Source organism: Ictidomys tridecemlineatus, chromosome 6, assembly GCF_052094955.1.
Source record: "Ictidomys tridecemlineatus isolate mIctTri1 chromosome 6, mIctTri1.hap1, whole genome shotgun sequence".
NCBI lineage: Eukaryota > Metazoa > Chordata > Mammalia > Rodentia > Sciuridae > Ictidomys > Ictidomys tridecemlineatus.
Window position 1 is genome coordinate 99,829,524 of NC_135482.1, and position 26,494 is coordinate 99,856,017.

Genomic DNA, 26,494 nt, shown 5'->3' on the forward strand with positions numbered 1-26,494 from the left:
GAATTTATAGAATGAAGTTCTCAGAAAAGATTTCTTTAATTGCTTGGTTCCTCTTTTCCTTTCCTTCCTATTTCTTTTGAGTTACCGCTTTTGTTATATTTCTTAGCTATATTTACTATGACAGCTGAAATTCTCATCTGGTTGTCACAAAGATCGGACCTCTGTGGCCCAGTGGTTTCACATGTTTTCAATCTTAGGGGTGTGTGCATATTTATTACTTCTGCTTTCATCTAGTTAAGTGGTAGAACAATTTACTCTCAAGCTGGATTCTCATTTGTAATATGTTTTAAGAAAAATATTGCATGGGATTTCTGAAAAAATAAGAAAGTTTTTTCTCAAGATGGCTTTGGGAACCAATTATGCTGAAATTAATTTCAAAAATGAATTGAAGTCCTCAGGCACCAACTCAAATTCTCCTGCAGGTAAAAATAATTTTTCAGTGGTCAAAGTTAATTATGAGTTGAAAGATAAAGAGACTGTAAATAAGCAGGGCAGAGGTAATGTTAGGTGCTGTTATATCTGAGTGATCATGTCTGGGACACCCAGAAATCTCTGAGGATTGTGCTGCCTGTAGATAGGAATTAAGGTGTTGTAAAGTTGCAAATGGGAAAGAAAACATCCATAATACTTTCTTTAATATTATCATTTACAGAAAATCAGATGTCGAATTCTATTGTATATGCTTTCAGGTATGAATATGTAAAAATGTGTGTACCTATATTTCCAGAACTGAAAGAATATAATACTGAGTTTTTCCTCCTCATCATTGACAATATACGTAATTTTTTTTGAGAAAAAGAAAAAAAAAAGCTTATTGCTTTTCTAGCAAAGGAGAAACACAGGGGATTCCTGTTCCAGAGGCCATATAATAAGAATTGTAATGCATTATGCTGTCATATATAAATAAAAATAAATAAATGAATAAATTAAGACAATATACATAATTTAAGGAAAGTGTTTCTCCTATTTAGTGCTTTTATCTGAATGGAATGTGCCCTCACTGACCCCCTCATATTTGGTGGCGACCAATTTTAGGTTTTATGTATCCTAAGCAAAAGCTTGAAGGTATGCCCCCTGTCCAGAAAATGTTTTTTAACCATGAAATAGTGACTAAAGAGGCTGACTTTATCTTAAAAATATGAAACTTTGTTAGAAAGATTTATCTTGTATAGTTTACTTATAAATGGATGCAATCTGAAATATTATTTAAATATGTAATAAGTAATAAGCAACAAAAATAAAAATATTAATAAACAAATTATGGTGAAAACATGTTCATGATACAGTATAAAAGTAAATAATGTATCAGAAATCAGAAAATATGTATGTCAATGAAATGGAAACATGCACATATATGTTGTAAACACTTCAAAAATTGCTGAAGAGACATGTGCCAAAAAATTAACAATAGTTATTCTCAATGTTAGAAATTTTTGTTTTTGGGTATTTTATAATGTTATTGTAATAAACATTTATTTTTAAATTTCCATTTTCATGTTATTTCAAATATTCACAGTATTAGTGATTGTGGTTTATAGAAGAAAATTTAAAGTAATAAGAGGAGAAAGTTTCCTTTTTTTTCACTGTGACAAAAATACCTGATAATAACAACTTACAGAAGTAAGCTTTATTTGGGATCAACATTTCAGAGGTCAGTCTTTGGTGAGTCAGCCCCATCACTCTGGCTCTGAGGTGAGGCAGAACATCATGGTAGAAGGGCATGGCAGAGTAGAGCTGTTCAGCTGATGGCAGCCAGAGGATCATGGAAGTTTCCACTGAGATTTCAAAGGAAGACTTGAGTGTTCAGACAAAGAGAAGCTGTGTTGGAATCCCTTCAGGATTCCCTTGAGAGGGCATGCATGAAGCTGTGAAGGGGAAGCTGAAGCTGGAATGGAGATCTCAGGGATTAAGACATGCAGGTAATGTGGAATGTCTGCTGAGGAAAGCTGTTGGCTGTAGAGGGAGTCAGCTTAAGAAAGCGACCTCTTGAATTACAACCAGCAAAGAAATTTAGGTGGTGCTGCAGAAGCTCTTTGAAGATTACATCGCACCACGATATTCCCCAGATTCTTGATATGGAGTTACAGAAACTAATATCTGCCTGATTGAATTTCACTTGTTTTGGTTCCATCCCTTCCTCTATATCCTTATTCCTCCTTTTTGGAATGGGAACATTTACTTTATGTCATTGTATATTGGAAGTATATAACTTTTGATTTTTATAGAGGCTCACAACACAGAGTTTGTCTTGAGTCACAGAGGAGACTTTGGATGTGGTCTGAAACTTTGAAAACTATGGGAACTCTTGGAGATGGACTAAATGTATTTTTCTTTCTTTCTTTTTTTTGTGAGATAGATGTGACGTTTTGAGGGCCATGAGTAAAATGTTATGGCTTGATTATGAGATGTGCTCTAAAAAGTTTATGTGGCAATTCATGAATGTTAAGAGATCAAATAGTTATGAGACCCATAACCTAGCTGGTGGATTAATGTATTTGATGGATTAATAATTAGAATGGATTGCTGGTTGGTAATCAGGTAGGGTGTGGCTGAAGAAATTTGGTCACAGGGGCATGCCTTTTGATTATATTCTTTTTATTTCAATATTTTTATGGATGAATTATAATTCTACACAATAGTGGGATTCACTGTTACATATTCATACATGTACATGATGTAACAATATAATTTGATCAACATCATTCCTCAAGGGATTATATTTTTCCCTGGCTCCTTGGTTGTTCTTTCTGCTTCCTGGCTATCTTGAGCTGAATAGCATTCCTCCACTACACTCTTCTTCCATGATATTCTTCCTTATGTCAGGCCCAGAGTAATGGAGAAGACAGACCATGGACTGACACCTCTGAAACCACAAACCCAAAATAAAATTTTTCTACTGTAAGTTGTTCTGGTAAGATATTTTGATCACAGTGACAAAAACCAACTCACATAGAGGAGGAACTGGAAATAAGGATAGAACTTATTACTGATGAGGATAGAATTCATTACTGATGAATTAATTTGATTTATTCTTCAGATACCAGGGAAAACACCATTCCTCACCAGAGTAATTTTGGTTTTTCCAAGCTTCTTCTTGCCTTGTTGCTGATACTTTTCCTGATGAAGGAAATCTTATTGTCTGTCTCTTTTATCAGTAAGTATGCCAACTAAGTCAGTTAGCAATGCCTGCCTTTCATAAATAGAAGCTATTCATTAGAAATTGACATTTCACAATGATCTATAACTTTGAAAAATATTGGGGGGTTGGGTGGGTGGATAGAGTTCCTGAGCATTTACTGGGAATTTTGCTTTTGCAAAAACAATGGGATTCATCTTCATTGATTGGATTTGAAAAGTAGATATATGTGTATGTGTTGGTTTACAGAATGAAATGTATGAGTCATCAGTTCTATATTAGATTCTTTGTATGGAAACATCTATAATTCCTTACTTGTATTTATAAAGCTAGCCTTATTTGACTTCACAGACATTTATATTTTGGGATGAGCAGGTGAACCTGCAGAAGATGTCAAGAAATGTTCCAGGAAGAGTTCTCCAGTGAATTTCCTTCTAATAATTTCTGTCTTGATCAATGGTGTGATAACTCAGGAAGAGTCAATTTAACAAATAAGTAGATTTATGCATATCTTGTATTTCAGAGTTTATCAAGTTTTCAAAAGTCATAAATATCAGCATATATTAAAATACATGTTTCATTCATTAATTTGGTAATTTGATAAGTAACAATAGCCATACATATTGTTTGCTAGGTGCCTTGTTAGAGAATCCAGAAATAGCCACAGATACTGGTGTCAAGACATTAATAGAATAGTCAAAATAACCAGTGCTTACAACAGTAGATGGGAAGTGTTGTTCAGGTAAGAAGTAAGCACAGGAGGCTGAGATAGGTTTGCTGAAGGAGGAGACATGTATGACTGTGTGTATCAAAAATAACATAGACATATTACAGTATCAAAGATTTGGGGGAAATATAAACATGGCATATAGTACTATGTGAATAACTATGAAATGAAGTTGGTTGTGACAGACATAAGCAGAACTCAGATCATGAAGAATGTCATTACCATTATAAAAAATTTTGATATTTTATAAAATATCATTTGCTCCTTAATAAAGAAGTCTAAAACAGTGGATTGAAACAGCTATTTATTTAGCTCATGCATCTGTGGCTTGGCAATTTAGACTGGTCTTTTTGGGAGTTTCTATTGGTCCTGACTGAACTCAGTCATGCATATGCTGTTAGGAACCAATCATAGGCACCTAGGCTTTTGAGGAACAGCATGTCAGTTGGAATGAAAGGGGCAATAACCACATTTCCTCATTACTCATCAGGATAACCTGGGTTTGTTCACATGGCCACTGGCAGATTTCCAAAAAAGAGGGAAAAGAAAACCAAGTACAATGAAGTTTCAATTTCTATTTAGCATGGTTACTTTTGCATGTTCTTTTGGCCAAATGGAATCTTAAAGTCAGCTTATATTCTAGTGGTGAAGTAACAGACCCCACTTGTTGATTGGAGAACATGGAAAGTCACATTGGGAAGGGGTGTGAGTATAGGGCGGGTGAAATATTGAGGCCCATCTTGCAGTGAGTCAGTCCTGGCCAGCCTTTGCAGAATTCTGGGGAAGGAATTGACATAGTCAAATTTAACTTATGGGGATATGCTTTTACTGAGGTGTGAAAATGGATTTATGAGGACAAGAGTGAAGGTAAGGAGAGGTGTTATTTCCTGGAAAATGGATAGAAGTAGACAGCATTGTGTTAAGAGAGATAAACCAGAATCAGAAAGTCACTGGTTGTATGTCTTCTCTCTTATATGATAATTTGGGAGCAAAAAGAGAAAAAGGGGTGAGCTCTCATGAAAATTGAGGGAAGAGTAGTAGAGGAAGGGGACAGGGTGAGGGAAGAGAGGAGAGAAATTGGAGTACAAGGAATGAAATTGACCAAATAATATTATGAGCACATATGATTATGTAACAGTGCATCCTATTATTATGTATAATTATAATGCACCAAACAGATGCTAATTCATAATCCCATTTGAAACATTGAGAGCATCATTTAATGATAGTGCTGCTAATGAAGAAAGAGAAGAAAGGTAGCTTTGAATGGTAAAGAAGATATAATGAAGGAGGCCAAGGTTTGATGATATTGGGGATTAAAGGACACAGAGAAGTTAAGTGTGAATATATATACTGATCTTGTAAACTCATCAGTTAAGAAGTTATTCAAATACGTAGACAATATAGGTTGCATAGCAGTTTTTTTGGTAAAGATGATTATTTACATTTTGGGAGAAATGTGTCAAACCACAAATGTACATGTCCAGTGGCAGGCATATTTGCTTGGATTTTAGAAAAGAGGTCTGGAGTTTTGGAAGTCATTCACATAATGACAGCAAGTCCCAGCAAGGGAATATATGCTATCAATCCAGAAGAGGACATTAAGCAAGAAGTAGGGATTAGGATGGAACTTTGGAAATGCTACATTTTTTAAAAAGTTGAATGGAGGAAGAGAGCTGATGGAAGAGGATAAGAAGCGGCAGCAAGAAAGTGGATGTGGGAACAGGTAGAGCACTGCACAAAGAGCTACAGAGGAAAACCCAGGGTGAATGATGCAAGAAGGTCATTAGAAGACTACTAATAAGTGGTCCTAGAAAATTACTGATGATCCATTTCAAGGATTGTTTTAATAAATTGATGAAAGCCAAAGCCACAATGAAGTGGGTGAAGGAACAAATAGAAGGTTAGGGGGAAAGAGGAAATTTAAATTCTTGCAGTAATTTCTCCCAGGGTCTTGCATCTGCTAAGCAAGTGCTGTAATACTGAGATACCACTGTAACTCAGAAAATTCAATTCCTAGAGGGAGGTGTGAATTAGTTCTCAAATGGGAGAGACCTGGTGCACTGAGGAGTTAGAATCAGTTTTTATGAAGAGAGTTAAAAGACAAAAGAGATGAAGAACACTTTTCTCTTGATCAGTCTTGGGGTTTTTGAAAAACATTTTTTTCTGTTCTTTAAGATAAGCCAGAGTTGCTTAAAATTAGCAAATTCTTCCTTCCCCCAAAGTCCCAGGTGGTGTACTTCCTTAAATAACTTCCACTTCCTTCCTACAATAGTTAGCCTTTGTTGGCATCTTAGGTTAAGTTTTGAAGAACACAGTGGACAAGATCATTTAAGTCCCATTATGATGGAACTGTCATGTCCTCTTTTAACTCTTCATCTTTTAGCTCTTCCTGAGAGATACCTAATCATTTAAAAGTAGTAGGATCATGATTCCATTGACTGTGGAGTCAAGGGGAAACTTTTCCTGTCAGTCTCTGTCCTATCAGGTAATTCTGTGTAGAATGCAAGAAAGCAATGTATAGAGCAATAACCTAATGCTACTAGAAAAATGATTTTTATTCTATTTTACAGCTTTCTTTCAAAAAAATTCTCAGTTGTTCAAAGAAAAACACTATGAAAATTCTACAAAAGAAATGATTCATGCAAATTCGGATTGTGTAAAAATCAATTCAACCATGAAAGGTAAAACTTTTTTTTGTATTCCACATTAAGTTTATTTAAAATGTGTAAAAGTATTAACAGATGCCAGAATATTATTTACTCAACAGTATGTTTTACTGTTACATAGAACAGTTAGTCAAGTGGAACACTATTATATCTGTCATTTAACAACAGGATGCAATACATGAGTATTAACATATAAACAAATATTCAGTTATAAAGACATATTACATACATAAGGTAAATATAGGTAAAAAAAATGCACTGTAAACCTGGTATGATGGTCCATGCTTGTAATCCAAGCAAATTGGGAAGCTGAATAGTTTCAGAAGTTTAAATTCAGCCTCAGCAACCTAGTGTGGTTTCAAGCAACTTAGCAATACAGTCTCAACATTTGAAATAGTGGAAAGAGGGCTTAAGAATGTGGCTCAGTGTATAAAAATTCCTAAACGTAAACTGAAATGCAACAAAAACTTAAAAGTTTAAAATATTACACTTCAGTGTTAAACATCAAAAATAGATTTCATATAATTTTTTCCTCAGTATTCAAAAGTGAAAATAGTAATTTTTGATTTAGAAAAACAATTATATTCTTTCAAAGATGACGTTTCTTCACTATACATGTATGATATTTATGACTGATATTGAGTAAACCTTATTAACAACAGAATTTATACAGAAAAGAACCTCTACAAATTGAAAAAATGCAGCAAAGCTTTTAATAAGAAATCAATTATTTTCACCACTAGGCTACTTATTCTGGAAAGAAGACATATAAATGTAGAGAATGTAGAAACATTTTAAATTATATATCATATATTACTAGACATCAGAGAGAACACATTGGAGAGAAGCTATACAAATGAGACCATTACTCTAAGAAAGGGACAACATTTAATCCTCACCACAATAACCATGGCGTAGAGAATGTTTTGAAATGTGAAAATTGACAATGTGACCATGCCTCCAAAATTTATTCACCAATACTCAGAACTTGTGGATACATACTGGTTAGAGAAAATACAAATGGAAAAAAAATGTAGCTACATGTTTCTTAAACACTGCTTATTTTTGGAAAATTCATTGTGCCCAGAAACCCTAAAAAGTTAAATAATATATTCAAAATGTATTTAAATTTTAAATTCATTGAACATCTGAAAACTTTTACTAGTAGTGAAAATAGAACAGATTTTGTCCAAAATATATGCCTTATATAACAGTGTAACATTTATAATAAATGTGAGAGTATAGTAAAGTTATTATGTATATATTACACCTTGATGTATATGAGGATCAGTAAAATACAGAACTCATTTAAGTTTAAAAAACAAGTAGTTGTCTTTAGCTTTTGCTTAAATTTATTAAGCATTATCAAGTTATTTTGTAGAAAGGTAAAACTTAATGTGTGTAGAATTCAATTACTGTAGTAGGTAATGATCCCAAATCAGAATTTGTGATTACCAGGGAGATCACAATAAGAAGTGGAATCTCATGATCATTCTAAGCTACAAGTGTATTATATAATTCATAGTGTCTAAAATTATTGTTTGTGAATTCAAAGTTGTTCATGTGAAACTTTATTGTGAAACAGGATATATTGCTGTTGCATTTATTCAGCTTGTTTTTTTTTTCAGAAGTTTCTGTGCAGTACAGCTCCTTTTCTCACATGTCAGTTAAAAAATTGCTGACAATAATGATAATGGCTATATAATTGTGAGATTGAATTATCTATATTAATGTTATTTAAAGACCATATTTCCATTTACAAAAACATAAGCATATGATATTGAAAGATCCAGTTTTAATTCCATACTGCACACACTGACCACTGTGTAATTAAAAGTATTTGCTACAAATAGTGAATCAATATTAACATATTATCACTAATTAAATTACAATATTTTTGGTACTGGGAATTAAACACAGGGTTTCACACATGCTAGACAAGTCTATCACTGAGCCACCTTCCTATCTCACAGTTCTTATTTTTTTCCTCAGTTTTCAACTATTGTTCTTTTTCTATACTAAAGTCCCATGCAGCCTGTGAAATTACATTTAATTGTCATGTCTCTTATTTGCTGTGATAGGATTTCAGACCTTCCATGTTTTTGATGACACTGACAATTTTGGGGAATACTGTTCTATATATTGTAGGCTGTCTCTCTATTAAAAGTTGAAGTTTTCTAATGGTTAGATTGGGATTATTTGGTTTTGGGGAGGAAGATCATAGATGTAAAATGCTATTTTCATCACATTATTTCAAGAGTATATATTATCAAAATAATTTTTAATAATTGATGCTGAACTTAATGCTACTTTTTCCTCTTCCATTTCCACATTGTACTGTTTGAAAAGAAGTTACTATGCCTAGCTCAAACTTTAAGATTGAGGAGTTATTCTTGTCCATTAGGATGGAGTACTTAGGGTTGTCTGGAGGAACAGATGCAATATGAATATGACAATTTAGTTTAAGGATTTGGCTTTTGCAATTATGGAGGCTTGAAAAGTTTAATATTTGATCTGGGTAAACAGCAGGGTGGAGACTCAGGAGAAGTAGCAGTTTGAGAGCAATGACAATCTGCTGCAGAACCAGGAAGAACAAATGTTGCAGATGAAGTCTAAAGGCAAATTTGCTGGAGAATTCTCTCTTGCCTGTGGGGGGCACTTTTTTGTTCCATTAAGATCTTCAAATGATGGGATGAGATCTACTCACATTTGGAAGGCAAATTTCTTTACTAAAATTTCACAAATTAAAATGTAATTCTCATTCAAAAATATCCTTGAAGCAATACCCAGAATGCTTGATAAAACTAGTATATAAAATTAGCCATCAAGAAGTATCTATATAATTTATTTGGAATTTTATGCATTTGAGGTTTGTCTTTTCTATTTCATTTATTAATTTACTCTATCTTTTACATCTGCATGTACTAATGTCTACTTACTTTATATTTCAGATTATAATCCAATGCCACTTCATTTATCTTGTTATTCTGACTTTGACTAGTGGGTGGTCTTTCTTTTGGCTCTTGTGGCCTTTGTCATTTGCCATCAATGTGTTTTTTGTTTGTTTTTGTATTTTACTTTCTGTAACTACAAAATGCTCTAGATTCATGTTGTCTGTTGTTTTTTGTCCCTATCTAGAACTAACCATTCCTATGAGGAGCCCTGACTCTTTTTATTGAAGAATAATATCCTAGAAATTTTGATATGTTGTATTTTTATTTTCATTCATTCAATGTATTTTTTAAAGTTATCTTTGACACATCTTTAACTCATGGGTTATTTATATATATTATTTAGTTTCAAGTGTTTGGAGATTTTCTGTTTTCTTTCTTTCATTGATTTCTAGTTTGCTCTCATTGTTGCTGAATGACATTATATGATTTTAGTGATTTTAAATTTCTTGAAGTATGTTCTGTATCTCAGTATGTGGTCTATCTTGTCATAGGCTCCATGGGCACTTGTAAAGAATGGGTAGTCTGTTGGTGAGTAGACTCTTCTAAGAATGTTGATTGGATTCTGTAGGTTGATAAAGTTTTTGTTCTTCTACGGTTTTCTAATTTTCTGCCTGGATTTCTTTAATTTTATTAATCTGTTTTCAACTTTTATTTCCACTTGTGTGAATTTTTACTTCATATATTTTGAAAACCTGTTGTTTGGTATATTCACATTTGAAATCATGATAAATGAAGTTCTGTTTATTGTTTTTATTATGTTTCTGGTGTTTGGTTGGAAAATTCTCATTTTTTGTCTCTCCCAATTCACTTATTCCTCTGTTCCCTCCATTCTGATGTTAAATCCTACACTGACATCTTAAAATGTGATTATATTTTTCAATGATAAAATTTCTATAGTTTTTTTTATATCTCTGTTTCTTTGTTGGGTCTGCTGTTTTAAAAACTTTGGTTGAAGAATATTTGCTTTTTCTTATTAGAGCATCTTTATTATGGCTGCTTTAAAAATCTTTGTTACATAATTTTAACATTTTTGTTTTCATGATTTTTTACATCAGTTGATTATCAGTTTTTATTACATTTGAGAACTTCCTGGTTTTTGGTGTAAAGAGCTATCTTTTGCTGAACCTTGGACATTTTTGGATTGAGTTTTCAGAGGTGGGGTCTTATTTAATTAATATGTTTTTGTGGCTTTTCCTGATACCACTTCAGCAGGAGAAATGGGCCCTGACACATTGATACCTGATGAAGGCAGACTTGGCTCTTTGTTACATCTGGATAAAGATAGAATAATGGTGCTCATGTGGTTCCTTTGGTCCTTAATTTTAATAATAAACACACTTTAAAAATAGATTTTCTCATGTTGCATTTATATTTCCTTCTTCCCAATAAAGGAAAAGTCTGGAGCTGTTGCCCAAAGAATTGGAAGTCATTTAGTTCCAGTTGCTACTTTATTTCTTCTAAACAAAGATCTTGGAAGGAGAGTCAGGAGAACTGCTCTACAATGGAGGCTCATCTGGTGGTGATCAACAGCAAGGAAGAGCAGGTACTTTCTGAGAGACAATGGAGTCATGAGCCTGTCTGATTTTTGTACATATCCTTGCTAAGAAGGAATACTGGAGCTGTGACAGATGATTTTCCATAAGACAGATAGGAGAGGCTTCTTCAGCCTTCACATTCCACACCTTGTACCTTCTTCAATGTAACTAAGCTAACTTGAGAGAAATTATGGAATTAAAAATAATAGCTGGGGCTTTAGTGAAAGCATGAAAATAGCAGCTTGTTCTTCCAATATGTATATGTTTTATAAATTATTAAGTGTTTTACAGAGAGAGGTATTAAGTTGAATAGGGAAATAAAGTGAAATTAAGAGTCACAGCAATTAGGAATGAAATTTAAGAATCTGTGAAAAATAATTAAATTTGTAAGAATTTAATTATGAACAAATTTGAAGAATGCTGCCTTAATAACAAAAGTGGGGAAATAAGTCTGAGATAGGAATTCATTATGATTATGGATAGGAATTGCTTCCATAGTTAATGAAAATATGATACTTCCCTGTTTAGCTGAGAAAACCTGCACTTCTGGGAACCCCATGTGGCTATTCCTTGCTTCCCACCTCATTTCTATATAAAGATCTCTGTGGAAACATCACACTATAACCTTTAATATGTATAATAGTTATGTATCAAAAGATTTTTGCTACATTTAAAAAAATTGGTTTATTATATTTGTACAGATTGATGGAATGTTTTGTTTACTAAATTATTTATTTATTCTAATTAATTATACATGATGGCAGAATGCAATTCATTTTATATTACACATATAGAACACAAATTTTCAGGTGATGGTTGTACAAAAAGTATTTCTACACCATTCGTGTCTTCATATATGTACTTAGGGTAATAATGTCTAACTCATTACACCATCATTTCTACCCCCTTTCATGCTCCCTTTTCCTTCTTCCCCTTTTCCCTCTCTAAAGTTACTTCATTCTTCCCCCCCACCATTGCCATTATAAGTCAGCATTCTCATATTAAAGAAAACAATCAGCCTTTGGTTTTTAGGGATTGATTTATTTCACTGAGCATGATATTCTCCAACCCCATTCTTTTATCTGCAAATGCCATGATTTTATTTTCTTTTAATGCTAAATAATGTTCCATTGTGTATGCATACACATTATCTACTGAAGAGCATCTGGATTGGTTTCACAATTCACCTATTATGAATTGTGCTGCTTTAAACATTGATATGGCTGTGTCTCTGTATGCTGCAGTCTGGCTGGGCACAATTCAGGAGCCACTTGTCAAAAGAAACTAACTTTATTTTTAGAACCACACACGGAAACAAAACAGCTCCTCCAGAAAAACCCTCAGAGCCCAACTGCCACCACCGGCTTCCCACAAACCTCTCACACCAAAACCAAGCCTGTCCCACTCCCACAATCCTCCTGCTCTTGAGGCCGATTGTCTGGGTCGCATGGGCGGAGCCAAAGAAGTCCCCCAATGAGCAGCTCCGTGGTCTGAAAGGACAGGGAAACAGCCCAATGAGCATCACCGCAGAGGAGCCAATCAGCTAGATGTTGCTGGGGCCGCTGTGAGCCAATCATCAGCCAGCAGCTGGAAGTTTGCTGGCAGCTGGAAGTTTGCTGGGACCCCTTCAGCTGTGGCTCTCAACATCTCCCCCTCTTTGTTTAAACAAGAATCATGTGGCTTAGGGACCGTGCCTGCCTTAGGTTGTCCAATAGTACATATGATCCTTACCCGTTAGATGAGCTGACCTCAAGGCATCAGCCTCCTGTCTTAGGTTGGTACCATTGTAATTGGATCTTACCCATCACTGACTACTGGTCCAGTATACAGCCACACCTGTGGAGAGGTACTTGTACTAGCGCGGGGGGGTGATGTTCTTTGCCTCACCTCTGTTGGACCCAAAATTTTAGCTGAACGATCATGACAAACAGAAGGGAGGAAGATACACCAAGCCAATTGACGGCTCCTTTTGGAAAATTTGTACCACCGATGACATCATCAGCAAAAATACCCCAACACTACCACAAGTCCCTGCTCCAACAGATAGTTCACAATGCATACAGGTGATACATATTCCAGGAAAGTTCTGCAAGCAGTTCAGTGATGGCTATTGCAGAAGCTGTAGATTGTTTATATCTTTGTCTTCACCGGCACTGGGATGAAGATAGGAATTCTGGCAATAATGGCTAAAGAAAAAATTATGTAACATTCCAGAAGGCACTAAAAGAAAACAATTTTCTTAACAATTTACATTATCTTGAAGAGAATTATTAAATATAATAAAAAGGAAAGGTGAAAGTAAACAAACAGATCTGTTAACCTCCTTTTTTGTTCACATATTAAAACAATCCTCAACATTGTTTACCCAATTTAAATTAAAGCATTTAAATCACGTGAATAAAAACAATATTTGGATCAATTTTTTCATGAGTGCTCATTATATATGATATATGGAAATACGTACATTCAAACATATAACACAAAACACAAGTGTACAAACATAATATAATACATTCAACACATAACATAATAGTAAAGGTCTTATAACTTTTTACAGGTGAAATCTCCATTGCAATGTTTAAAAACTCTATAGTCAAAAAATAGAACTGATCAGCAAAACATTAACCTAGGTCTGTATGAGCTCAAAAAACACAATAGAACTTCATGATATGGGAAAGGGCAATAATAAAATAGATATTGAAAAAAGTACCCTGGTTCTGTTGCAGATGTAAGAATAGCCAAATTGGAGTTTTGGATATCAGCTGTTATGAATTTGAGCCAAATCATTTTCTTTTTGGTCTGTAGAAATCGCTTTAGTTAATCTCTCTGGAATCAAAATCGGCTGCTGTTCTCCCTGTGGAAACACACAAACAGGCCCCCTACTCCAGACAATCACTGGGTCAGAACTTTAGTTAATCTCTCCGGAATCCAAATCGGCTGCTGTTCCTCCTGTGGAAACACACAAACAGACCCCCAACTCCAGACAATTACTGGGTCAGGACCTTTCCATTGTCCTGTTAGAATATCTTTCCAAAGTACCTTGGGCTTATGTACATTTTTTGGACACATATGCCTTTCCACAGCACTAAGTCCTGATGAATCCAAATTTAAAAAGTTTAGAGTAAAAGGGGTTATTTTAAGTTTATCTTTGGGGAATATGTACCCCTTCCCAATTCCGTCTTTTTCCTTTAATAAGTACATTTTAATAGTTTGATGAGCTCTTTCAACTATGCCTTGTCCCTGAGGATTGTATGGGATTCCTGTTATATGAGTAATGCCAAATGACGAGCAAAATTGTTTAAAAGTGGTAGAAGTATAACCAGGGGTATTATCTGTTTTTAACTGTTTTGGAACACCCACCATGGCAAAATTTTGTAAGCAATGAGCTAAAACATCTTTAGTTTTTTCTCCAGCATGAAAGGAGCCCATCAAAAATCCAGAAGAAATATCAACTGTAACATGCAAATATTTTAATTTTCCAAATTCTGGCAAGTGTGTGACATCCATCTGCCAAATATGGTTAGGTATCAATTCTCTAGGATTGACTCCAAGATTAACTTGTGGTAAAAAGGTCATACAATTTTGACATTGTTTTATTATTTGTCTAGCTTGTTCCTTAGTTATTTTAAAATGCTTTTGTAAAGTATTAGCATTGACATGGGACCTTTTATGAAAATTTATAGCTTCTTCTAGTGGAGAGAAAATATGTATGTCATGTGTAGTTTTATCTGCTAAATCATTGCCCAAACTAAGGGCTCCAGGCAATCCTGTATGTGCCCTGATATGTCCTATAAAGAATAGATCTTTTCTGTCCCAGATTAGACTTTGTATACTGGAAAGCAAAGAGAAAACAGTAGAGGAAGGGGAAATCCTACCAGCATCTTCAAGGGGTACTATAGCATTAACTATATACTGACTATCGGAAAATAAATTAAATACAGAATCTTTAAACATCACAAAAGCTTGTAATACTGCATTAAGCTCTACCTTTTGAGCTGATTGTTCGGGTACTAAAAATGTAAAAGTTTGATCAGGTGTAACTATTGCTGCTGTACCATTATTTGACCCATCAGTGAATATATTTGGAGCATTCATGATAGGTGTTTTTCTTGTCATTTTTGGAAAAATTACAGGATGCGATGAGCAAAAAGACAATAAAGGATTAGATGGTAAGTGGTTATCAAATGAAACATTAGATTTGCACATGATTATTGCCCAAGTACTTAACTCATTAGCTAATTCATCAATTTGATTCATAGTATATGGAGTAATAATTTTATTGGGAGAAATTCCAAACACTCCCTTTGCTGCTTTTATTCCTTTGAGTATTAATTGTCCTACAACCTCAGGATACCTAGTAAGAATAGTATTAGGATAATAAGATAAATATATCCATAATAATGGACCTTCTTGCCAAAATACTCCTGTAGGAATATTTTTTGTTGGTAGTACAATAAATAATAAAGGCAAACATATCAATTCTATCCAAATGCATATTTTCCATATATGTTTCAATGATTTTTTAATGCCTTTTTTGCTTCAGGTGTTAACATGCGGGGTGAATTTGGATCTGATGAATCTTTTAGGATATCAAATAAAGGTCCCAACTCTCCTGTTGGTTTACCTAGATAAGGTCTTATCCAATTTATGTCTCCTAATAACTTTTGAAAGTCATTAAGTAATTTGAGTTGATCTACTCGTATTTGAATTTTTGGTGGACAGACCATGGTTGAGGATAATAGAACTCCTAAATAATTAATTGAAAAATTTAATTGTACTTTATCTATTGATATCTCTAGATTATATTTTTTAATAAGTTTGTAAGTATGACATAACATTCTAGCAATGTGTTTCTATCTTTGTGTGCTAATAATACATCATCCATATAGTAAAATATTTGTAGTTCAGGATTTTGATTTCTAAGTGGCTGGATTACTTTGTTAACATAAATTTGACACATAGTTGGGCTGTTAGCCATCCATTGAGGGAGTACTTTCCATTCATATCTCTGATCAGGACCTTCATGATTCAGTGCAGGGATAGTAAATGCAAAACGTGGACTTTCCTCAGAATGAATTGGAATTGCAAAAAAAAAAAAAAAACAATCTGTAATATCTATAACTAAAACATACCAAGTTTTTGGCAAAGCAAACAATGGAGAAATACCCGATTGAGCAGGTCCCATAATAACCATCTCATTATTAATGGCTCTTAAATCTTGCAATAATCTCCATTTACCAGATTTCTTTTTGATGACAAAAATGGGAGTATTATGGGGAGATACAGAAGGTTGTATATGTCCTTCCGCTAATTGTTGTTTGACCAGATCATGGGCTGCTTGTATCTTTTCTTTAGTCAGGGGCCACTGAGGAACCCATACTGATCTTTCTGATTTCCAAGTATTTTTTATTGTCTCAGTGGCCCTTTCTGAAAATCCAACCCATGTCTGTCTGTTCCGTGATCTATTTTTATTGGTGCTGCTATACCTTGTTCTTGTTTTTCTAATCTTTTTTCTTTCCTAAAACATTGTCTAGCCATAATAGTGGGTGCATTTTGATTAATGTTATTTGTTAAAGTCAAACCTAATTGATCTAGGACATCCCGTCCCCATAAATTTACTGGAAAATGATCCAATACATATGGCTGTATAGTTCCTTCACATCCTTCAGGATCCTTCCAATCTAATACCATTGCACTTCTATCGGGATTAGTCGCCACTCCTAGGCCTCGAAGTGTTTGAGTGGCTTGTTGTAATGGCCAATGTTTTTGCCATTCTTGACGAGAGATGATGCTAAGGTCTGCACCTGTATCCAGTAGCCCATTAAATTCATGTCCTTGAATATTTAGTTTTAACATGGGGCAAGAATCTAAATTTAATGAAAGCATAGCCCAATCTACACCTGTGGAGCCTAATCCCTTGGAACCTCTTTCTACAGCACGACTGGAAAATTTATCATGTAGGCTTGGTATTATTAGTAACTGTGCTATTCTATCTCCTGGTGAAATTACTGATATACCCTTTGGAGAACTGGCTATAATTTTTCTTTCACCTTCATAATCAGGATCAATTACCCCTGGACTTATCATAAGTCCTTTTAGAGTAGAATTGCTGTGTCCCAATAATAAGCCTACTGTTCCTTTGGGAAGATGTCCTTTTACCCCTGTGGGAATGATTTGAACTTCCATCTCTGGAGTTAGTACTGATCTGGCGGAGGCGCAGATGTCCAACCCTGCACTCCTTCTGGTTTGTCTGATGTGGGATCTGATGGACAATGTGTCCTGGGCACTACCCTGATGGGGTTGCTGGGTTCCTCCAGTGCTCTGTATATTTGTGGTTTTTGGCCCCGGAGCATTGGGCCCCCCTGTCCATTTTTTGGCAATGGAGCCCGATGCCTTTCTCCATGATATCGTGGATAAATACCTGGTCCTTGTTCGTTTTTTGATAATGGAGTACCCTCTATGGTGGTTTGAGAATGGCATTCATTAGCCCAATGTCTCCCTCTACGGCATCGTGGGCAAATACCCGGTCTTCTACTCCTTTGATACCTAGTTTTGTTAAACCCTTCTCCTATAGGGCAATTCCTTTTAAAATGTCCTGTTTGTTCACAATTGTAGCATGTTCTTGGCCTGGAATCTAAAGCCTGTTTTACTGTAGCTGCCACAATTTGCCCTTGTTTATTAATGTCTCTGGCATCTAAAGCCTGTTTTACTGCAGCTGCCATGACTTGTTCTTGTTCATTAATGTCTCTACAAAATTTAATATATGTGTTTAAATCTTCATGCTTCCATGGTCTGATGATTTCTCTGCACCAACGTTTCACTTGGTCATAAGCCAGTTGTTTTATTAATGGCATTGCTTGTTTTCTATTCCCAAAAACTCTGGTAGCTGTTTGAATAAGCCTATCTACGAATTCAGCGTAAGATTCATTAGCTCCTTGTATTATCTTAGATAATTGACCTTGTAAACCTCCATGTCCTTGTAAAGTCTTACATGCCTTAATCGCCTCTACAGCAATTTGTGAGTATATGCCAGGATCATATGCAATTTGTTGCTGCTGATTCTCATAAGATTCCTTTCTTAACAACATATCTAGATTTCTCTGAGGATAATCAGTGGCTGCATTTTTCCTAGCCGTTTCCTTGCATTGGCAACCTTCCATAACAGGTATTGACCTCCATTTAGCACAGCTTTACACATATTAGCCCAATCTGCTGGCGTCATGTTCAAGTTGTTAATGGATTCAACCAAGCTTACAGTGAAGGGTGCTTGAGGACCATAGGTTGTTACAGCCTCTTTTAGCTGCTTCACTGTTTTGAAATTTAAAGCATGGTAAATTCACTGCCCTCCTACCTCAAATACAGGGCATGTTAATACTTGAGATCCTGTCTCAGGATCCCAACTATCAATTGCGTGGGTTGGGGGCCTCCCAGCATATGGAGATGGCCTTGTTAGTTGGACATTTACATCCTCTGGTGATAGAAAGGTGTTAGTAGCAGTCTCCTGTAGAGGTGGCGCTGTTGGTCGGACCCTTACACCCTCTAGTGATAGAAATGTGTTAGTAGCAGTCTCCTGTTGTAACTTTTCCCCTGATGGCTTTTTCTGCTTTAAATTTTCTTCCTCTGTCTGACTAGTTCGAGAGACCTTCTCTTTTACTTGAATCTTTGCCTCTGTCTGACTAACTTGAGAGACCTTCTCTTTTACTTGAATCAATATGTCTTCTCCTTCCTCTACCATTGTCTGAACTGAAGGCTTTGGACTAAGCAAACAAGATACTATCGTCCACAATGGCAATGTGCCAACTGGCAGAATCCCTGGGCTTTTCTTTTTCATTCTTTTTAAATCTTCACCATGATGGTTCCATTGTGATATATTTAACAACTCCTCCTTAAAAAGCCATAGGCTACATTTTTGTATTGTATCAACGTATGCCTTGACTGCTCTTGATTTTACTGGGATGCCTCCTTCCTCTAACAATTTACTTAACACTCTTTTGGTTTGTTTTTTTACTAATTTCTGATCCCATATTTCTACTATAATACAACCCAACAAGATAACACCAAACAAAACCGAGATAGAATGAAATAAAAATCGAACAACAAAAAATCATTGTAGCCTTTCTCCCTATCTGTTCCTCAGACGGAAATAGTTTTTTCTCAGATGTGAGCGGTTTTTCTTCCATCTCACTCATCTCCAGGGTCAGGCAACTTAAAACAAAAGTGAAGTAAAACAAAAGAGAAATCTTAAAATGGCTACCCATCCTCTCGCCTGCCCTCAGGGGTGAGCAGTTTACTTACCCTCAGTCGCTCCCCGCGTGAGCCACCAAATGCCACAGTCTGGCTGGGCACAATTCAGGAGCCACTTGTCAAAAGAATAACTTTATTTTTAGAACTACACACGCCAAACTAAACAGCTCCTCAGGAAAAATCCTCAGAGCCCAACTGCCACCACTGGCTTCCCACAAGCCTCTCACACCAAAACCAAGCCTGTCCCACTCCCACAATCCTCCTGCTCTTGAGGCCGATTGACTGGGTCGTGTGGGCGGAGCCAAAGAAGTCCCCCAATGAGCAGCTCCATGGTCTGAAAGGGCAGGGAAACAGCCCAATGAGCATCACCGCAGAGGAGCCAATCAGCTAGATGTTACTGGGGCCACTGTGAGCCAATCATCAGCTGGCAGTCTGAAAGGGTGGGGAAACAGCTCAATGAGCATCTCCAATGAGCATCACCACAGAGGAGCCAATTAGCTAGATGTTGCTGGGGCCGCTGTGAGCCAATCATCAGCTGGCAGCTGGAAGTTTGCTGGCAGCTGGAAGTTTGCTGGGGCCCCTTCGGCTGTGGCTCTCAACACCTGTAGTATAGTGTTTTTAAGTCTTTGGGTATAAACCGAGGAGTGAGATAGCTGGGTTAAATGGTAGTTCCATTCTCAATTTCTCAAGGAAACTCCACTGCTTTACAGATTGACTGCACCAATTTGCAGTCCCACCAGCAATGTATAAGTCTGCCTTTTCCCCCCACATCCTCATCAACAATGTTGTTGTTTGTATTCTTGATAGCTGCCATTCTGACTGGAGTGAGATAAAATCTTAGAGTAGTTTTGATTTGCCTTTCTCTAATTACTATAGATGTTGAGCATTTTTTTCATGTTTGTTGATTGATTATGTATCCTCTTCTGAGAAGTGACTGTTCATTTCCTTGGTCCCTTTATTGATTGGGTTATTTTTTTTTTTGGTGTTCAGCTTTTTGAGTTCTTTATATACCCTAGATATTTGTGCTCTACCTGAAGTGCTTATGGTAAAAATTTACTCCCATTCTGTTTTCTCTCTATTCACCTCACTGAATGTTTCTTTGCTAAGAAGACGCTTTCCAGTTTTAATCCATCCTATTTATTGATTCTTGGTTTTAATTCTTGGGCTACAGAAGTCTTATTAAGAAAGTTGGGGCCTAATCTGCCATTATGGAGGTTTGGGCCTACTTTTTCTTCCATGCACAAGGTCTGTGGTTTAATTCCTAGGTCCTTGATGTATATTGAGTTGAGGTTTGTGTGTGGTGAGAGAAAGGAGAACTAACACCAATACTTCTCAAACTATTTTATGAAAAAGGAAAAGAAAGAACACTTCCAAACACATCATATGAGGCCAATATCACCCTGAATCCATGAGCAGACAAAGATACATCAAAGAAAGAATACTTCAGACCAATATCTCTAATGAGTATATATGTAAAAATCCTCAATAAAATTCTGGAAAATCAGAAACAAAAACATATTAAAAAATTAGTGCACCATGATCAAGTAGGAGTCATCCCAGCGATGTAAGGTTGGTTCAACATTTGGAAATCAATAAATGTAATTCATCACATCAGTAGACTCAAAGATAAAAATCATATAATTTTCTCAATAGATGCAGAGAAAGAATATGATAAAATACAGCATCCTTTTATGTTCAAAACACTGGAAAAACTAGCGCTAAAAGGACCATTCCTCAACATTGCAAAGGCTATTTATGTTAAGCCACAGGACAACATCATTCTAAATGAAAAAAAAAATTGAAAGCATTCCCTCTAAAATCTGGAACAAGGCAGGGATGATTTTTTCACCACTTCTATTTAACATAGTTCTTGAAACTCTAGCCAGAGAACTCAGATAGATGAAAAAAACTAAAGGGATACAGATAGAAAAAGAACTCAGATTATCACTATTTGCAAACAATATGATTCTATACGTAGAAGACCCAAAACATTCCACCAGAAATCTTCTAGAACTAATAAATGAATTCAGAAAAGTAGCTGGGTATAAAAGCAACACCCATAAATCAAAGGTATTTCTGTATATCAGTGACAAAACCTCAGAAAGAGAAACTAGGAAAACCACTCCATTTACAATAGCCTCAAAAAAGAAAAAAAAAAACATGAGAATAAACTTAAAGAAAGTGTTGAAAGGCCTCTACAATAAAAACTACATCATGCTAAAGAAAGAAATTAAAGAAGACCTTAGAAGATGGAAAGCTCCACCTTGCTCTTGGATTGGCAGAATTGATATTGTCAAAATGACCATACTACCAAAAGTACTATATAGACTCAATGCAATCCCAATACAAATCCCAATGAGATTCCTCATAGAAATAGAAAAAGCAATCATGAAATTCATATGGAAAAATAAGAGACTCAGAATATCCAAAGCAATCCTTAGCAAGAAGAGTGAAACTGGTGGCATTACTATTCCAGACCTAAAACTACTGCAGAGCAATAGTAGCAAAAACAGCATGGTATTGGTACCAAAATAGACCAGTAGAACAATGTTACAGAAAAGAGGACACAGAGTCTAACCCACCTAACTACAGATATTTTATATTAGACAAAAGTACCAAAAACGTTCTTTGGAGAAATGATGGGATATGTTGTTACATATTTGTATATACACACAATGTAACAATATAATTTGGTCAATATCATTCCCTAGCACTTCTCTCCCTCCCCACTTCTCATCCCTTCTATCTTTCCTCTACTTATCTCCCCTTGATTTTTATGAGATCCACCCCCACTTTTTTTGCTTTGTTCTCTCTAGTTTGTACATAAGAAAGAAAACATGTGGGCCCTGACCTTCTGGGTTTGACATATTTTGCTTAACATAATGGTCTTAGTTTAATCCATTTGCCTAAAAATGACATAATTTTACTTCTATTTATGGCTGAACTCCATTGTTTATATATACCACACTTTTCTTTATCCTTTCATCTACTGGTGGACACCTACATTGGATTCAGAGTTTGGCTATTGTAAATTGTGCTGCTATAAACATGAGTATGCATGTATTCCAGTAGTATGATGACTTTAATTCTTTAGGATAAATATGCAGAAGGGCTATAATGGTTCATATGGTGGTTAAAAGCCTAATCTTTTGAGGAGCCTTCAAAACGATTTCCATAATGCTTGTACGAATTTACAATCCCACCAACACTGTAACACCATTCTTTTTTCTCCTCATCCTCTTCAGTATTTATTATTTGTATTCATGGTAACTGCTATTCTGACTGGTGTGAGATGAAAATCTCAGCGTAGTTTTAATTTGTAGTTTCCTAACAGATAATGATATGGAACTTTTTTCCCCATATATTTGTTGGCCACTTGTATTTCTTCTTTTGAGAAGAGTCTGTTTAATTCATTTGCCCATCTATTAATTATTTGATTTTTTTGGTGAAGTTTTTCAAGCTTTTTGTATATTCTAGATATTAATCCTATGTTAGAAGAGAAACCAGCAAAGATTTTCTCCCATTCTTTAGGTTCTTTCTTTGCATTCCTAATTGTTTTCTTTGCTATGCAGAAGCTTTTTAATTTGATACCATCCTATTGTGAAACTTGTTGCCTGTGCCTATATGGTGTAGTACTGAGCCTATGCTTTCTTTAAAGAGTTGCAAGGTTTTGTTCTACTTTCTAGGTCTTTGATATATTTTGAGTTGATTTTTGTGCAGGGTAAGAGATAAGGGTCTAGTTTTATTTTTCTACATATGGATAACCGGTTGTCCCAGCACCATTTGTTACAAAGGCTGTTGTTATTTCAATGTACGTTTTTGGCACTTTGTCAAGGATCAGATGACTGTACATGGGTGGTTTTGTCTCTTTGTCTTATATTCTATACCATTGGTCTATGTTTTATGTCAGTACTATGCAGTTTTTGTTAATATAGCTGTGTAGTATAGTTTGAAGTCAGGTATAGTGATTCCTTCAGCATTGCTTTTTTTGGGTTAGGATTGTTTTAGCTACTCTGGGTCTTTAATTCTTCTGAATAAATTCTAGGACTGTTTTTTTTTTCTTTTTTCTAGTTCTGCGAAATATGTCACTAGTATTTTGAAGAGGATTGCATTGAATTTGTATTTTGATTTTGGTAGCATGGCCATTTTGACAATATTTGTTCAGCTTGTCCAGAAACATCTTATCTATTTCTGTCTTCTGAGTTCTTCAATTTCTGCAATGTTCTATAATTTTCATTATAGACGTCTTTTACCTCCTTGGTGAGATTTATTCCTTGCTATCTTTTTTTTTTGAGGCTTTTGAGATTGGAATAATTTTCTTCATTTCTTTTTCAGAAAATTCATTGTTTTTTGTATAGGAAATCTATTTTTTTATAAAAAGTTTTTAAAAATATAAAGAAGATGGAAATATTAACTACCCAGATTTGATTATTACACACAGTATGTATGAATCAAATTATGACACTCTACCCCATAAATTTATACAATTAAAATAATAGTTAAAATTTACCAATCTAAAAATAATTTATTTGTGAACATATTTGTTCATAAAGTTACTTGTGATATATTTATAGTGTATATAGCTTAATTTAACAATAAATTAAATAAACAACAACAAACCCCCCAAAACACCCCAGTTGTGGTTGAGTACTCTACAGATATGATTTCTTTTTTTTTCTTTTCTTTAAGGATTTTCTTACCTGGAATTTGAATAAATCACATGCTTATTTTGTGGGGTTGTCAGATCCAGAGGGTCAGAGACATTGGCAATGGATTGATCAGACACCATACAATGAAAATACCATGTGAGTAGAGAATTAGATAAAAGAATCCTGGGTCCTATATCATACCTAAAATCCAGGGTGCCCAGCTCTAAGATATGAAATTCAAATATCTCATTTTTGTTCTGTTGGGCACTTGGTTAAATTATTTTATTATCTCATTTAATCATCAAGAAAATCTTATATAATACAATTCATATTTTATAGAAATGAGAAAGTGGAGTGTGGAGAGTACAGATAATTTAGCTAAGGTAATCCAATAATGGTTTCCAAATTCAGGTATATTGTACTTTGCTTTTAACCTATTTATATCTCCTTAATATAGATACATGCTTATTAAGATTATTACAGATTATTTTTAAATTATGATTTAATATTTCTCATAAAGCAGAAATCCTAACTTCTGATACCATTACAATATCCAAGACATATATTATCTTTTTTATAAATATTTATTTTTTTAATTATAATTGTATACAATTTCTTTATTTTCTTTATTTGTTTTTATATGGTGCTGAGGATCAAACTCACCTGCAGGTGTGAGGTGAATGCTCTACCACTGAGCCATAACCCAGACCCACATTTATATTATCTTTTAAAATATTTTAGTATACTTCCACCTCTGATCCTCATATCTTCTTTGTGAAATATATAGTGCTGTTACTCTGGTTCAATTTTTAGATGGGCAAACTGAGAATCAAAGAAATGAAATTATTTGTCAAAAAAAACCAATAATAAGTAGGCTCTCTAGAGATTTTGCTTGCCTTTTGACTCCAAAATCATTCCTGTAAAAAGGGGAAAAAAGAACTATATTGATAATGATACCAGACTGATATCTCTTCATTATATAACAAAGCCACGTGATTGACAGTCCCTGGCAATAGGACTTTGGATGCACAAATAGAAAACAACCTCTGGGATGTCTTTAGGTGAAAAGTTTGCTGCAATAAGGTATGAAAAAAAGTTAAGTGATGTGGGCACAGTTTTCAAGGGAAATATTGAAGGTTTGATGGAGGAAAAACTGCATGAGAAGTGGGGAAGCATTGGTCTGGGCATATTTGACCCTGACTTCCACAAAGTTCCACCCCAGTGTATGGCCCCATAACTGTCTCTAACCATTTTAAAAGTAGTGCTGAAAAAATAACCTCATGCTTTTTCTCTGTTTCAGGTTCTGGCATCTAGGTGAGCCCAACAGGGTCCAAGAGCGTTGTGTTGTGTTAAATTATCGTAAACAATGGGGCTGGAATGATATTTTTTGTGCTCATGTTCAAAGCTCAATTTGTGAAATGATGAAGATCTACTTATGAATCAAACACCTTTTTTATGGACATGTTGTTGGATTCATGTCCATTATTCTAGAGATAACTATTAAGTTCCTCTTTATGTGAAAGAAATTCCATAGACTTTTAAGTATGTTGTTATTTTACTTTTTAAGAAAACTGTCTACATATTTATTTGTTTATTCATTCATTTGCTTATTCATAAAATGACATTTTCTATATGACAAAGAGTACACTGGAAACCTATTTTGTGCATACATAGAATACACTTGAGCCTGTTCCCTAATCTCTGTCTGAATGCTAAGGGTATATTTATGGACATAAATTATATGATGTGGTTTATCCACTTATCTGTTTTCCCTTCTCACCTCTTGGCTTTATTGATGCATAATTTGGAAATATAAATTTTATATATTTAGTTTACAAAGTAATGATTTGATATTTATATATACTGTGAAATGATTATTATAATCAAGTTATATAACCTTCTATTACTTAACATAGTTTACATTATTTTGTGGTTGGTAAGAACACTTAAGATCTTTCTGAAGGAGACAAATTTATGCTATGTGCATTTATGAATATATCACAATAAATTCCACTATTGGTACACCAATAAAAATTGTCAAAAAGCAAATTTCACCTATGCAATATGATATTGTTAACTGTAGTCACCAAGGTGTCCAGAACTTATTTATATTTTAAGTGAAATTTTATACCTTTGGCCAACTTATTCCCTTTTCCTGCACTTCCCAACCCCACTCAACTGCCATTCTGCCCTTCTTTTCTTGATGGTCATTTTTTTAGATTGTATACATAAGTGTGTTCGTACAGTATTTACCATTCTTTGCCTGATATTTTCACTTAGATTAATGCCCTCCAGATTCATCCTTGTTGTTGCAAATTGCAAATTTGTAATTTCATTTAAAATTTTAATTGAGTCCTTTCTCTTTTTTCTTTTATAGATTTGTTGAAGGCTTATCAATTTTTTAAAAATTCTGTTAAGAAAACCAAGTCATTTTTGTTTATCTGTTTAATTGTTTTTCTAGGTTTTCATGTATTCTACTCTATGTTTATTTTATTCCTCCAGTTACTTTTGAATTTAGTCTGTTCTTTTCCAGTTCTTTTTTTAAATATTTAATTGATTTTATTTTTAAATATATGAGAG

The 26,494-nt window shown here is 34.7% G+C and overlaps 1 protein-coding gene across 1 annotated transcript; it reads left to right on the forward strand.

Moving 5' to 3' along the window:
* The first annotated feature begins 340 nt into the window (after window positions 1-340).
* On the forward strand, window positions 341-25,367 carry LOC101972186 (C-type lectin domain family 4 member A). Its single transcript, XM_005341253.2, has 6 exons — window positions 341-422; window positions 3,038-3,154; window positions 6,437-6,547; window positions 10,878-11,029; window positions 23,955-24,070; window positions 25,215-25,367. Exons 1-6 carry the CDS (start codon window positions 341-343, stop codon window positions 25,351-25,353), a joined length of 717 nt encoding a protein of 238 aa, XP_005341310.2. The 3' UTR covers window positions 25,354-25,367.
* The last annotated feature ends 1,127 nt before the right edge of the window (window positions 25,368-26,494 follow it).